At 39.7% G+C, this 15,900-nt stretch overlaps 1 protein-coding gene across 1 annotated transcript in view; it reads right to left on the reverse strand.

The window, feature by feature from the left end:
• The window catches only part of SDHC (succinate dehydrogenase complex subunit C), a gene marked incomplete at its 3' end in the record, with an annotated part of 28,472 nt that extends 18,401 nt beyond the window's left edge, over positions 1-10,071 (reverse strand). The window contains exons 1-2 of the mRNA XM_084250359.1: positions 10,019-10,071; positions 8,058-8,159 (exon numbers count right to left, since the gene is read on the reverse strand). Of these exons, the coding sequence (XP_084106485.1) occupies positions 8,058-8,125 (68 nt within the window). The 5' untranslated portion in view covers positions 8,126-8,159; positions 10,019-10,071. The remainder of the gene's footprint in view (positions 1-8,057; positions 8,160-10,018) is intronic.
• Positions 10,072-15,900: the final 5,829 nt, after the last annotated feature.

Raw genomic sequence — 15,900 nt, forward strand, 5'->3', positions numbered from 1 at the left:
AGAGGCTATCCAGAAGACTAACAGACACATGGCTTTTAATAGGGGGAGATACACATCAAAAATCCTTTTATTTGTTGATTAATTTTTAAAGGACATGTTTATTAGGAAAAGGAGGAAGAAAAAAATACAGGTACCTGCATAGTCACAGGCAGAGGAGAGCTGCCAAAAAACAAACAAACAAAAACATCATTTAATAAGGAGATATCATCTCACATCTGTGAGAATGGCATGTATTAAAAAGGTCCCCAACCCCCAATAAGAGCTTGAGAGGATGTGGAGAAATAGAAATCCTATCGCACTGTTGGTGAGAATGTAAACCAGTACAGTCACTTTGGAAAGTGATCTGGATTTACCTTAAAAAAACAAAAAATGGGCCTCCCCAGTGGCGCAGTGGTTGAGAGCTGGGTTGTGAAGCTGCCCGTGGCCTCTGCGGCGCTGGTTCGATCCCTGGCTGCTCCCCGGCCACCAGAGGAGGGTCCCACATGGTGCGCAGACCTCTCCTGCCACCCGCTGCTCCCCTCAGCAGTGTACTTCAGTCCTTCTGCCTGCTCTGCTCCCTGCTCTGGCTCTGGTGAATTCTCTCACCCTCCCGCGCTTCTGACTGTACCCAGTGCATGTATAAACAAAACAAATAAATAAATAAAACATGCCTCTATTAAAAAAAAAAAAAATTAAAAAAAAAAAAAACAAAAAAAAACAAAAAATGGAAATAACATACGACCTAGCAATCTGGGAATAGATTCATCTTGGGCATCTAAAATGAAATCATCACCTCAAAAAAGTACATGCTCTACAATATTTACTGCAGCATTATTTACACTAACTAGGCCATGGAAATCACCTAAATGTACTGATAGAGAATTAGATCAAGAAGATGTGGCACAGCCACACAATGGAAAACTAGTGTGCAGAAATAAAGGAAGTGAGGCTTCAGTGGTTAAGGGATGGGTTAAGGGGGGACTTTTGCACTACTGCTTTCAAGAAAGCAAGATGGGTCACCAGCAGTTATACTAGAGCCATCAGACAAAATTTGGCTAGGTTTCTGCTCTTGCCACATCAGCTCAAACTAGCATGGCATGATCTGGAAATAAGGAATCAATATGTGCCGCCAGTGTTAGTATCAGTTTGAGAAGGATATAGGTTTCATTAGATCAGACAAAGTGAATTTCCTTGAATTGGTCAGCCAAGACATCTATACCTTACTTACAGCAGGAACAATGTTAACTCTTTATATAGAAAATTAAAACTTAAAAAAAAAGAGGGGGGAGGAATCAAAGGGTATGTATAAGGAATGATATTAGGAAATAAACTAATTTTTTTTTTTTTTTTTTTTTATAGAGGCATGCTTTATTTGTTTGCTGGTTTGTTTGTTTTTGTTTTGTTTATACATGCACTGGGTACAGTCAGAAGCGCGGGAGGGTGAGAGAATTCACCAGAGCCAGAGCGGGGAGCAGAGCAGACAGAAGGACCGAAGTACACTGCTGAGGGGAGCAGCGGGCGGCAGGAGAGGTCTGCGCGCCATGTGGGACCCTCCTCCAGTGGCCGGGGAGCAGCCGGGGATCGAACCGGCGCCACAGAGGCCGCGGGCAGCTTCGCAACCCAGCGCTCAACCGCTGCGCCACCGGGGAGGCCCTAAACTAATTTTTTTAAAGGGAAGAATACTGTATGGTTCCACTCTATAGTCAAATAGAGCCAGAAAGTTGTTCACAATGTAATGTAAGTGAAAAGTTGCTGGCGGGGAGAGACAAAAGGAGAGGGTATGGGGGGAGAAAGGGATAAGATTTATTGTTTAATGAATACAGAGTTTTAGTTTGGGAAAACAAAGGATTCCAGAGATGATGGTTGCATAACAATGTAAGTATTGCTATTGTACTGTACACTTAAAAATGGTTAAAAATCTAGTGGAACATATAAGGTATATATACAGATGTTGATTTAAAAGGCTGCACACCTGAAACCTATGTAATATTACAAACCAATATTATTTCAATTTTTTAAAAAAGGTTAAAGTGGTAAATTTTCTTATATATATTTATTGGCACGATTAAAAAAACTTAAAATGTAAAGAGAATGCAATTAAAAAATAAGTAAAAGTCTAAAATATTCTTTTTTTCCAACAAGATATACAACTGGCTAATAATCATATGAAACATACACAAAATCAATGAAAAGTTGTCAGAAAGAGTGGTCTTAGATCTACTTTAAATGGTCCAAGGTAGAACTAGAGCAACTAGATGGAAGACATGAGCTGTCATGCCTCCTTGGAAACAGTGCCATAGTCCCTGTTGTTTCTCTTTTTCCCACAAGCCTGTCCAGAATTTCATAAACTGAAATAGTGAACAGGGTAGTGAAAGACTCACCTCACCAACTTAGCACCATTTGTTATATGACCATTGGAAAAAAGGATAGATTCAGAGTAATTTGATTAGATTCAGAATAATTTGAGAAGTTCTTCATCATTATAACCCTCCCCCAAATCCTTTATTTTTAAATTTAAAAAAAGTTTTGCCATTGATTTAAAAGAATACTTGAACCCCTATGTTCATTCCAGCACTATAATAAAACCTGGAAACAATCCAAATGCCCAAAAATAGATGACTAGATCAAGAAAATGTGGTATATATAAACAATAGAATACTATTCAGCAATCAAAAAAGATAAACTCATGCCATTCGCAGCAACATGGATGGAGCTAGAAGGAATTCTGCTTAGTGAATTAAGTCAGAAGGAAAAAAAAATATCAGATAGTTTCACTTATAGCAGGAATATAGGGGAACCAAATAAGACATCAGGGGGAACAATTAATAACAATGCAAAACACAACAAAACAAGACAAAAACGAACAGACAATTATAAATCAGAGGCATCCTGCAGGGGAAAGGGAGGGAGAGGGATCAGAAGGAGGGAGGAAGAAGCACAGGGGACTGTGGTGATGGTTCACGGATGAATTAGTGGAGGAAATTCTATGGGGACCACACCTGAAGGGAAAAAAAGCAAACATTGTTTAAAAGGAACAATGATGTAAAATGTATATAAATAAATAAATTTTTAAAAAAGTTTTTCCATAAAGTAGCAAGGATTGAGATCTTTTAATTAGTCTCCTTCTATTTTAGTAGAAAGTCCAATTTCTGCAATCAGAATTATTTCTGGAATCTGGCTTAGAAAAAATCTGAAGGGTTCTGGTATTTGTGGAGGTGGTTAAAAAATGGCCAGTCTCCCTGGCAGGAAACCAACTGAAGAGGGGAGCAGAACTCAAGATGCTTTGCTGGGTTAGTTAGAAAGCAGTAGATCTACAGAGGCTTTCTTAGAAGAAATCAGCATAACAGCCATCAATTCTACTTCTGAGGAGGGGAGATATAAATCTATGTATGTAAACATACATATTCATATACATAAATGTGTATGTGTATGAATGTGCATGCATATGTATGTATCTTAGCTACATCTATTCAAAGGTCCTAGAAGCAAAGACAATGTGACATCCTGGTAGCAGTGAGCACATCTAACACTTAGTATCTTGATTTCCCAGGAACCATCTTGAAGAATTCCCATTGCTCAAGTCTTGATAAAATTTGGACATCGAAATCAATGAGTAACAAAGTGTAAACCTTTGGGTTAAAAAAAGAATATATATATTGACCTTTGTTCCCAGGTTCTGACACAGAGCTTCTAAAACCCTTATTATCTCCTGAGTAATGGGGGTGCTAGGAGCATCCTTTGTTCTAGTATTTGATCCTTGACCTTGGTTCCTGACACAGAACTCCTAAAGATATTGTAATTCCCTGGGTGGGTAAGTATTTTTTTCTTTTTCTTTTTCTTTTTTTTAAGATTTATTTATTTGTGCATACAAGAGCTGGGGTACAGGCCAGAGGTGTGGGGGGTGAGAGGATTCACCAGCAACAGAGTGGGGAACAGAACAGGTGGACTGACTGAAGTACACTGCTGAGGGGAGCAGCAGGCAAGGCAGGAGAGGTATGCTGCGCCATGTGGGTTGCTCCCTGGCCTGCCGGGGATTGATCTTGTGCTACAGTGGCTGCAGATAGCTTCATAGGTTGTGTCTTAACCCCTTGTGCCACCAGGGAGGCCCATGTGTCCTTTTTTCTAATGAGGTGGCTGGTAATGGGTTGCTGGATGGGGGCCAGTCACCAGAAAGACCAAGCCATGCTTAGAAACTTAGAACTTTTAGCCTCACTCCCTTTTCCCGGGAAAGGGAGAAGAGCTAGAGATTGAGTTAATAATTGTTCACGCCTACTTAATGAAATCTTCAGAAAAATCCCAAAAGTATGGGGTTCAGAGAGCTCCCAGGTTGGTGACTACATCCACATGTCAGGAGGATAGCATACCCCAACTTTGTAAGAACAGAGACTCCTGTGCCAGAACCCTTCCAGATACAAAGGTTCTCATTTTTTAGGTATCTTTTTCATCTGTACATTTGTAATATTCTTTATAATAAACTAGTAAATATAAGTAAGTGCTTCCAAGTTCCATGAGCTGGTGTAGCAAATTACCAAACCTAAGGAAGGGGTCTTGGGAACACTTGATTTATAACTGGTCAGTCAGAAGTACTGGTGACAACTTGGGACATGCAACTGGCATTTGAAGTGGGGGACAGTCTTCTGGGACTAAGCCTCTAACTTGTGGGGTGTATGCTAACTCCAGGTAGCTGGTATAAGAACTGAATTGTAGGACACCCAGTTGGTGTCCAGAGGATGGAAAATTGTTTGGCATAGGGAAAACCCCTACACATCTGGTGTCAGAAACATTGAGAGTAGAGAGAAAAAAATGGTGTTTTTCCTTTAATTGTTGTCATAGGGGAAGGTGAAATGAGTTTTTCCTTTCATTTCACCTTCCCCTATGACACCAACTAAAGGAGTTTGTACTGATAAGCAAGCTTTACTCTCCAGTAACATATGAACTAGAAGGTAGGATACAGTTAGAAAAACCACAATATGGACACCATCATAGTAATAACTGGTAAAGACAAGTACCATCAATAGATACCGGTGGGTAAATTTGATGAGAGAATAAAGTTTCAAGTGCCTCCCCACAGAATACACATTAATTAACACAACATTTTTATTCATTAACTTTATAGTGCAGAAACCTAGCAAACACATCTTAACCAGTGATTTAAATTTGACATCATCTGTAATGAGATAAATGACCATCACATGCCAGCCCCCAAGAGGAGTCTCTGAGAAGCCATTACCTCAAGGGTATTTCTGATAGAAATGCATAAACCATATAAAAACAGCAGACAAACCCAAACTGAGGAACAGACTAAAAAGGTCAAGGTTATAAATGATAAGGAAAGGCTGAAAAAACTGTTCCATACTAACAGAATAGAAAATCCTGACATAAACCCACAGATTTATGGTCAACTAATCTTTGACAAAGGAGCAAAGAATATACAATGGAGCAAAGGAAGTTTGTTCAATAAAGTGCTAGGAAAATTTGGTTGCTACATGCAAAAGAATGAAGCTTGACTACTACCTCACACCATGCACAAAAACCAACTCAAAATGGATTAAAGAACTAGACATAAGACCTGAAACCATAAAATATATAGAAGGAAATAGAGGCAAAACACTACATGACAATCACCTCAGCAACATCTTTAAAGACTCATCACCCAAAGCAGTGATAGCGAAGGCAAAGATAAACAGCTGGGACTACATCAAATTAAAGAGCTTCTGTACAGCAAAAGAGACAGTAACCAAAACAAAGAGACACCCCACCGACTGGAAGAAAATTTTTGCACACAACACTAATGATAAAGGGCTGATCACAAAAATCTACAAAGAGCTGAAGAGACTCAACAAAAACAAAGTAAATAATCCAGTCAAAAATGAGCAGAGGGCCTCCCCGGTGGCGCAGCGGTTGAGCGCTGGGTTTCGAAGCTGTCCGCGGCCTCTTGCAGAGACTATTTGATCCCCAGCTGCTCCCTGGCCACCGGAGGAGGGTCCCACATGGCACGCAGACCTCTCCTGCCGCCCGCTGCTCCCCTCAGCAGTGTACTTCGGTCCTTCTGCCTGTTCTGCTCCCTGCTCTGACTATGGTGAATTCTCTCACCCTCCCGCGCTTCTGACTGTACCCAGTGATTGTATAAATAAATAAATAAATCTTTAAAATTAAAAAAAAAAAAAAAAGGGCAGAAGAGCTAAAAAGGAACTTCTCCAAGGAGGAAATGCAAATGGCCAACAGGCATATTAAAAAATGTTCAGCATCACTTGTAATCAGGAAAATGCAAATCAAAACTACAATGAGATATCTTACACCAGTGAGAAAGGAACATATTAAAAAAACTAGCTACAACAAATGTTGGCAAGGATGTGGAGAAAAAGGAACTCTCCTGCACTGCTGGTGGGAGTGCAAACTGGTCCAACCACTACGGAAAGCTGTGTGGAGATTCCTTAACCTGCTAAAGATGGAGTTTCCATATGACCCAGCAATTCCACTCCTAGGTATTTACCCAAATGACACAGAAACATTAATTCCAAAGGGTACCTGCATCCCTATGTTTATAGCAGCACTATTTACAATAGCTAAGCTATGGAAACAACCCAAATGCCCCCAAATAGACGACTGGATCAAGAAGATGTGGTACATACTCAGCAATCAAAAAAGATAAACTCATGCAATTTGCAGCAACATGGATGGAGATGGAAGGGATCATGCTCAGCAAAATAAGCCAGAAAGAAAAAGAAAAATACCGGATGGTCTCACTCATAGCAGGAATTTAGAAAACCTAAATAAGGGACCAGGAAAAAGACTAATTATAATAAAGTAAAAATCAAAATCAACAAGCAACTATAAGTCAAAGACACACTGGTGGAGGGAGGGAAAAGGAGGGATTAAGGTCAAAATAAGGGGGGTGGGAATTGTATGGGGAATACAACCAAGATGAAAATGCATACATTGTGCAAAAATGAAAAATGATGTAAAAAATATATAAAATAAAATAAAAATAAAAATAAAAAACTGTTCCATACTAAAGGAGATGAAAGAGAAATAACCACCAAATGCCATATATGATCCTGAGCAGGATCTTGGACCTGTAATAGACATTAATAAGACAAATGGCAAAATTTAAATAGAATCTGAGGATTAGACAATAGTGGAACAAATGTTAATTTTCTCATTGTGATGGATGTACCATGGAAAGAGTACTTGAATTTAAGGAACACACAAATTCAAGTATGAAGGAACTATAAGCAGAATAATGACCTCTCCGAAAGATGTCCATGTCCTTATGCCCTAAATCTTTAAGTATTTTCTCTTCTATGGGAAAGGATGCTAAATAACTCACCTTACAATATGGAGATTATCCTGGATTATTCCAGTGTGCCTAATGTAATCACAAGGGTACTTAAAAGCAGAAGAGGCTGGCAGAAGAAGGGAGCAAGAAAAGAAAACGTGACAATGAAGGCAGGATCAAAATGATGGGATAGGACAACTTTGACCCATCATTGCTGGTTATGAAGATGGAGCAAAATACGGCTACAAACCAAGGAGTTCAGAACAGTCTCTAGAAGCTGGGAAAGACCAGCAAACAGGTTCTCCCCTACAGCTTCCAAAGCAGAGGCAGATCTGCCAACACCTTAACTTTAGCCCAGAGACTTGTGTCAAACTTCTATAGGTTAATAAACACATTGTTTTAAGTCACAGCATTGTTTTAAGTCACAAAGTTTGTGGTACCTTGTTACAACAGTAACAGAAAAACTCACTTAGGAATAATGGAGCATTATTATCTCTGCAACCTGTTCTTAAACCATTATTAAGTTTGGAATACACATGAGAAGCAAATAGAACATTATTTCTACAACTTTTATGTAAATTGAAATTGTCACAAAATATTTTAATTAATGAGAAATACATTTTGACTTACCAAAATTTCCTAATTGGTAGTTTTGCAAGATAGACTACCCTTCTAAATTCAGAAGAGTTTTCAGTCATGTTCTCATAAAAAAACCTGAGAGAATTCTCAGATAAGGTATGGGGTCCATCTCCAGAACTTTCTCTCACTACTTCTAGATCTCCTGGCCCAGAGCCCTTACCTGTAGATAGTGATATGGGGAGACAAAGGACGGTTTGAACTAGTGTTCTTATTCCAGAACCTCTCCATCTCTTCTTTCGCTGAGGTTCCCAAAGGAACAGTACTAAAAAAAAAAATCAGAAGGTTTAAAATTTTGAGTAAACTTAGTTTAAATTTTAACATAACAAAAAGTCTCTTTAAAAAGGTAAACTAGGCTGGATGAACCCACTGTAATAGGACATAGACTAGCCTTATCTTTATAGCAGTTTTACTCAGTATTAATAACCCCAATCTCCTAATGAGGTCCTATCAGAAGAAAACTCCTTTCTAATCCCCCTAAAACATAACCTGCAGTGGCAATTCACTTTCTTTCTTGTTGGACAGCAGGGCAAGTGCACTATTTCAAAACCATTCACATAAGTGAATAACCCTTTTCCCAGGCCACAGTGCTACCACACAGTCTCTTCAAGACTCCCCTCGGGTTCTTAAATATCAAGAACTATTCAGCTCCTTTGAATAGTTTCTCATTTCCTTTGTCACTAGGCTAGGTTGAAACCAGTTGTTAAACAATTATATTCAACATTTTATTTATTTTGTATCAATATTGAGAAGACTGCATGTCCCTTTAGAAATTATCTCCCCATAGCTTACTTATTAATTACAAAATGGAAAATAATAACTTCATAATGAGAAAAAAACCTAGCATACATTTCTTTTTTCAAATGATCAATGTGAAAATCATTGATAATAGAACACATGACATCCTCTGCTCCCTGATACCATGTATTAGTATTAATATTACTTATGTATTACTCATTCAAAAAATGCAAAACCTGAATTTAATCATTAGGAAATAAACCCAACTTGAGAGACATTCTACTGTCTAAGAGATAACAGTACATAATGTTAAATTTCCTGAGTTTGATAATTGTGTTGTACAGATGTATAGTATTATATAAAATAATGATCTTGTTTTAGAAGTATTTAGAAGTATAATGATATTTTAAACTTAATCTGGAAGAATTCAGAGAAAATAATAACAATAGATAAATATTAGGCTAAAACACTGAATTGTCAATATTAGACCAGGTTTGACCTACAAAAACAACCTCATATGGCACAGCCAAAACACAGAGCAATAAATAACGTAACAAAATGTTAACAATTGATGAATCTAGGTGAAAAGTATACAGAACTTCATTACAGTATTCCTCCAACTTTTCTAAAAGCATCAAATATTTCCAAAATTGAAGTTAAAGAGGCGGGGTGTGTGAGTGTGTGTGTGTGTGTAATTGTTGAAATCAATAGAGTAGTAATGACTATAGCAAGAAGAAATATATTTAAAGACTAAGTCCTGGGTGCTAACCCAAATTAAGGGTGAAAGAAAAAAAATTAAAAGGAGAAAGACTAAACAGAAAGAAGAGTAAACAGAATCAGACTAAACAGAAAGAAGAGAACCAAGGAAGGAATCCAGAATTGGAACAAATCAATGAAGTTAAAGCATAAAAAGTTAATAGGAAAATTAAGACTAAAAAAAATCTTTCTACTACAAGGTAAGAAAAATAATGACCATAATCAGTACATTTTCTTTCTTTTTTTTTTTTTAAAGATTTATTTTATTTATTTATTTATACAAGCACTGGGTATAGTCAGAAGCATGGGAGGGTGAGAGAATTCGCCAGAGCAGGGAGCAGAGCAGGCAGAAGGAGCGAAGTACACTGCTGAGGGGAGCAGCGGGTGGCAGGAGAGGTCTGTGCGCCACATGGGACCCTCCTCCGGTGGCCGGGGAGCAGCCGGGGATAGAACCAGCGCTGCCGCTGCGCCACCGGGGAGGCCCCCATAATCACTACATTTTCAATGACATGTCTACAACTGCCTGCTTTCATACATACCCCCCAAAATTGAAGTCAACAACCTACTGCTTTTCCCTGGGGGGAAAAAAAAGTTAACTAATAGTAATCTTTTGCAGACTTTCAAACTTACTTTCTGATGCAGAGCTGAGGACTAAGATGGGCACGGAGGCAATGACGGCCAACATGTCTGCAAGGTAGGAGAATCAAGAGTTAATACATACTTAGAGGTCAACTTCAGTTATATGAACTTCTCTACTTTTGTGCTGTGTTAGACTTAGAAGGATAGATTGTAAACAATGACAGTATCAGTATCTCTGAGATTACTTACATAACTTGAGAATAATCAGAAATATTACCTACCAATGCGAAATATTTTTAACTGAACACAAATACAAGGTCGTTAGTTATATTCAACAGAGAATTACAGAAAGTGATTTTTTAATGCTAAACCTTAAAGATGATGGTTAAGACGGGTAAACCCAAAACCAAAATAAACTCTAGGTAACACCAAATATGTAGTTTAGCAACTGCAGACACCTGCTGCAAATGGATGAATAAAAAAGGCTGAAGAACAAGGGCTTGTGGAGGTGGGGTCTCAAATATTAAGCTCCTATTTTGGGAACTACCAGTGAATTCCAGACAACCTAGATGAACTTCAAGTCAAAGTCTCTTGTGTAACAGTAAAAAAACCTCATGGCTGCAAAGATTTACCACCCACATGAAAAGGTACTTGAAGAGGATATAGAATTCTCTACTGAAAATCAGCTATTTTTGAAATGTATACATCAGCACCAGAACTGCTTTTCAAGTCTCAGACTAAGCTGTTCCCAAGCATTCAATCTAAAGAGATTTAACTTATCCTGAGTTTACACCATATTATGAAAAACACAAGACCTATATAAACCCTTTATTCACTAGATACTCAATATATTAAATCTTGCCAAAAGTATGTAAGAAATGTATCAGAGTAAAGCTCTGGGACTAAAAAATTTTAACGCATTGATTCTACAAAAATTTACTGAGTATTCACTGTGTGCAAGACACTATGATTCCACAATCTTAAACTCATGATGTCTGTCACTGATGAGACACACACAACCATTTCAAGAACCACATGCTTTACACCAGAGTATGTTAGAAGGGCCCACTATTTGAAGGAAAATAGTCCAATCAATATTTCCCTCAGCTATTCCCTTTACAGCTTTGGGACCAAGAGGTGAATACAGACATTGTGTATCCAAGGCTCCCAGAAAGAAGTGGGAACAAATCTCTTTAAATCAATTGAAATAATTGTGACTCTGAAGTTGCAGGGCACACATTCCTCACACCAGGCTGGTCCAGTCACTCAGCTACCCAGCAAGAGTTTGCAGATGTGGGCTGGAATCTAAGGCGCTCTGTCTAGTGCTATTGTTTCCCAGACAAATACCAATGTAAACTTTCTACAAGGCCCTAATAGAAACTAGTTGCACAAATTCCATAACCTTATTTGAAATATGATAAAAGTAGACATCTATACTTGCCTTTCATGTGAAACCATGAACTTTGAAAGGTATTTCTCTTTTTTTACCCAGGAATTATGCTTTACATGCTATAGCTAGAGTAATATTAACTTTGCCTTATTTTTAATAAGACAAAATTTCTAATTTCTAATAAGTGCTGTCCCCCTGCAAATACACTGAATGAAATGTAAGTCTTCCCCAAAAATGTGATCACTGCCCAAATCGTTTTTTGAAACCCCCCTACTGATTGGGGCAGCAAAAATAAAGTAGAAAGCAAATTGGACAAAATAAATAGCCCGAACAGAGTTCTAGATCTGCGTACCTTGTGTAACTTTATTGAGTCACTGAGTTTCAGCTTTTTCATTTATAAATGGGATTGATAATTCCTACCTTATTGGTTGTTGGGAGGATTACAAGATGTAGAAGAAAGCATTCTTTAAACTGCAATATTCCATATATTTCACTGCCCTCTCCAAGGTCTTTAGAATTGTTTCACATTCTTTTTAAAACACTCAATGGTGACAAAAAATATTCACCTGCTGAAAACAGATTTGGCTTTTGGGGGAAAAATGTTATTCAAAGCCAATTCTAGGGATTACATTGAATAGAACCATTTTTGGTTCAAATAAAAGTGTGACTATCATGAGTTTCTCTAGCATGAACACTAAACTTGATTTGATGGTATCCAAAAAAAGTTCATAAATGTCTGGGGTAATAACACTAAAATAGATGTATAATCTTGAAGGACATGATGAAGCATGATCACTTACATATGAAAATTTTGAATGTTACTGGCACCCAACTAACTCCCACACTGCAACCCAAGTCATTCTTGATTTCTTCTTTTCTCTCACCCCCAAGTATATGCAAGGTATCGCCCAATTCTACCAATACTATCTAGGAAACTTCAGTCCATATCCGCTTCTTTTCTCACTAGAACACTGTAATAGGAGCTCATGAAAAGATTTCCCTAGCACCAATCTTTTCCTTATCACTCAATATTACCAAAACTAACTATTATTTTTCTGCCCAAGTTTTTAACAGTCCCCACTGCTCATACTATGAGATTTAATACTGTGGCCAAAAAAGTCCCTTCTCAACATGGCCTAATTCAACTCTCTGGACGTATTCTCCCACAAATTCCCCATCTACTCCCAACTACCACACTGTGACATTATGCTTAGATAGAGTAGGCCCTCTTACGACTGCATGCTTTTGCTCATACTATTCTCTAACTGCGTCGTCCTTCATAACCTAAGGAACTCACTCTTCAGGGCCTTGCTGGTGGCCTAGCTAGGGCTAAGTCTCAGTGCTATTACTGCTACAGCCTGAGTTCAATCTCCGGCCAGGGAGCTAACCCACATAGGGCACAGCAGACCTCTCCTGTCTTACCCGCTGCTCCCCTTAGCATTCACCCCCCGCACCTCTGGCCTACACTCATTCTTCTGTGCAAAATAAATAATGCTTTCTTTGGGGAAAAATCTCACTCTTCAACACCCAACAATTCTTACAGCAACCTCACTATTTCTTTAGCGTTACTTGCTACACTTGCCATGCTCCCATACCATGTGTTCATATCTTTACATCACCATTATGTTGCTTAATAATTAATCTATTTACTTACCTCCCCTGCTAGACTTTGAGCTCAAGGATAGGACTAGAATACTTGGCATCTATAGCACTTGTAACAATGTCTGACACATAAAAGATGCTCCAAAAAATGGTTTGTGAATGAGTAGGCTTATTTTAAAAAGCAGTCTTATGAATTTACAGGTAAACCTTATTTTTAGAGGTGTCCAGGTTATTGACTCTTGATGACTTTGTGCTTAGGCAGCATGAACATTATTAGACAGAAGCCCAGCTGCTCTTAGAGTTCTCCATCTCCATCTTGCTTGTGACTATTATTCCTTCACTGAGTGCCAATGGAGTCTGTGTTACTCAGCTGGCTAGTCATCCTTCCCATGAACTGTTTGGGAAGTATACAAAATAAAGAGCACTATACAAAAGTCATGACAAACTATGTTCTAATAACTGATAACTTTGTTAGCCAAGAATTAAAAATGTCTAACAACATTCCTCTTAAGTGGGCCCAAGTTATTACTATTTCCATCCACAAATGAGGAAACCATGATCATGAAATCAATGACCTTGACTTGTTCAAAATAAATGGAATAAGTAACACTACTAGTACTAGAAACTAACTCCTAGAATTTCTTGGAAGGCATTTTCCTTTGAGAGTAAATCAACACATTATAAACCACAAATGGATTTAGACCTAGAACTTAAATCAGGGGAAAATTTTTTTTATTTATTTCTCCTCCTGAGGAAAAAAAAAAACAAAAAACTTGTGAGAAACAAACACTGAGGTGACTTTTCCATGAGATCTTCAGATTATCATTAATGAAAAAGAAGTCTACTTCTTGGCATTGAGGCCTAGTGGGGACAATCAAAATAATTCTGCCTGGACACACTTAATGATAGTCAGCTTCTAAACACTTATCCTCAAACTCTTAAAGTTAACTGTTTAGAGCCAATGTGATCATTTCATGCTAAATGTTAATTCCACCAAAAGCCCCTGACATCTACCAAAATACAGTAGAATCAAAGAATTCAAAAGCATCCAATTATGGTCAAACTCCTGGAATAAATGAGGCAAGCTTGCTCTCCTGCACACGTTAGGAAAAAAGATGGAAAAAAAAGGTACACCTGGAAATGAAAGGCAGGGAGAAAAATGAAGGGTTAAGATAACCCGTTCCTGGTCTCAATTCCAAAAGGAATTTTGTCACAGAGAAAAACTAAATAAAGTGTCTCTATTTTTATACTGAGTGAGTGAAGTGGAAAGAAAAATGAGAAGACATTTGGAGAAATCAGGGCCTGAAATCTCAACAGTATTAAAGCTAACTTTCCATAACAAATAGTTTCCAAAAATAGGGCTGGCAGGAAACTATGCTGGGATTTGTACCAAGACTGTCAAAGTCACTACAGTTAGAAAGGCTCTGAGTACAGAACAAGGCCTAGTCGGTTGTCAGTCCAGAAAGGAAGAAAATCTAGGATATTCTCTGAATAGTGACTGTAGAGAAAAAAATGGGTCACCCACTCCCCGTAAATAAAAAGATAAAACCTAAACTGAATTCCCTGGGCTGCTCTGGGCCAGCAGAGCGACCCCTGTGGCGCTACAGTTAATCGGGCTGAACAGGCAGGGGTCCCGGCTTCCTGCAGCCGCTGCCCGGAGGCCGTCAGGAACCGGAACAACGCCAGTTGCTGGCGTTTGCAGGATTTAGAAGCAATGGCAAAGTACTGCAAGATCTCGCTCCCGAGACCCAACTCCTAGTAAGAATCTTGGAATTGAAGTACCCTGATCTCAAACTGAGAGCTATTTAATTTTCTAGGAGCCTGGCTTCGGGTCCGACCTCGAGAGCAATCTGGGAAAGCCGTATAGGGGTGAGAAAAATAAAAGGAACGGGGCCGCGCGACCCCGGCGTAGGGAGTAACAAAGTGATAACGGACCGTGACCCCAAAGCCCTGAGGCGACCCGGAGCGGCTGGGGAGGGGTCACCAGGACTCGGAGGCTTGCGGCCCCCGCACCCATGGGATCTCCCCCTGCCCGGGCACAGGAGAAACGCCATCGGCGAGACATCAGAAGCAAGTCCAAGCCTTCCGAGGGCCGCGAGTACCGACTCCCAGCCCCAGACTAAAGTCACCTCAACAAGAGCGCAGCCATCTTGGGTTCCGGCCTGGACGGAAGTGATACAGACGCTCCGCCCTCTCTGCCCGGGAGGGGGCGGGGCGGATCCTGTCACGTGATGTAGCGGGGCCCTTTAAAAGGCTCCAGCTGCTCGGCTGCTGACGGATCAGCCCAAATGCTGGAATTGTGTGACCTCGGCGCGCTCCTCCCCCGGCCCCCTCGGCGCTCTTCCAGCAGGGGCTGCCAGGGTGTTGGCAGAGGTGCGGCAGACTCAGGCTCTGCGTCTGCATCTCATAAGCACCCGGTTTTTCTCTACCGTTTCAGTTCACTGTCAGGCGAAACACCCTAGATTTTCTTCATGTTCTGAACTGTCCAATCTGTCAACTTGATTTGTTTCACACCCAACAGCTGACTTGCCCAAGGACTTCTCAGTCCAGTTTCACCCCTCCGTGTCAGACTAAACACGTCTTGGTGGGCCCGTCAAAACTTCCAGACAAAGGGTTCTTTGGGTTGCCTCAGGTTCCCAAAAGTGAGAAACATAATTTGAGATCCAAGTGGGGGAGTGTGAGAGTGGGCCGGGTGGGGGTAGGGGGCGCCTAATCAGTCCCAAGACCAGGCCTGCTCTGACTACCTCGCTTTATGCCCCCCATTCTTGCTTAAGCTACCACATGAGCTAGTCGCCCACCAGTCATAGACAAGGCTCCCTTGTTTTTTCTTTCAGAGCTGCGTGGGTGTCACCCACAGAAAAACCTGAGTTGGGGGTGGGGAGAACTCACTTTGATCCATATATGTATCTCAGGAACCCAAGCACAGTGATCAATTACAGAA

The sequence above is a fragment of the Talpa europaea genome, assembly GCF_964194135.1.
Source record: "Talpa europaea genome assembly, chromosome: 12".
NCBI lineage: Eukaryota > Metazoa > Chordata > Mammalia > Eulipotyphla > Talpidae > Talpa > Talpa europaea.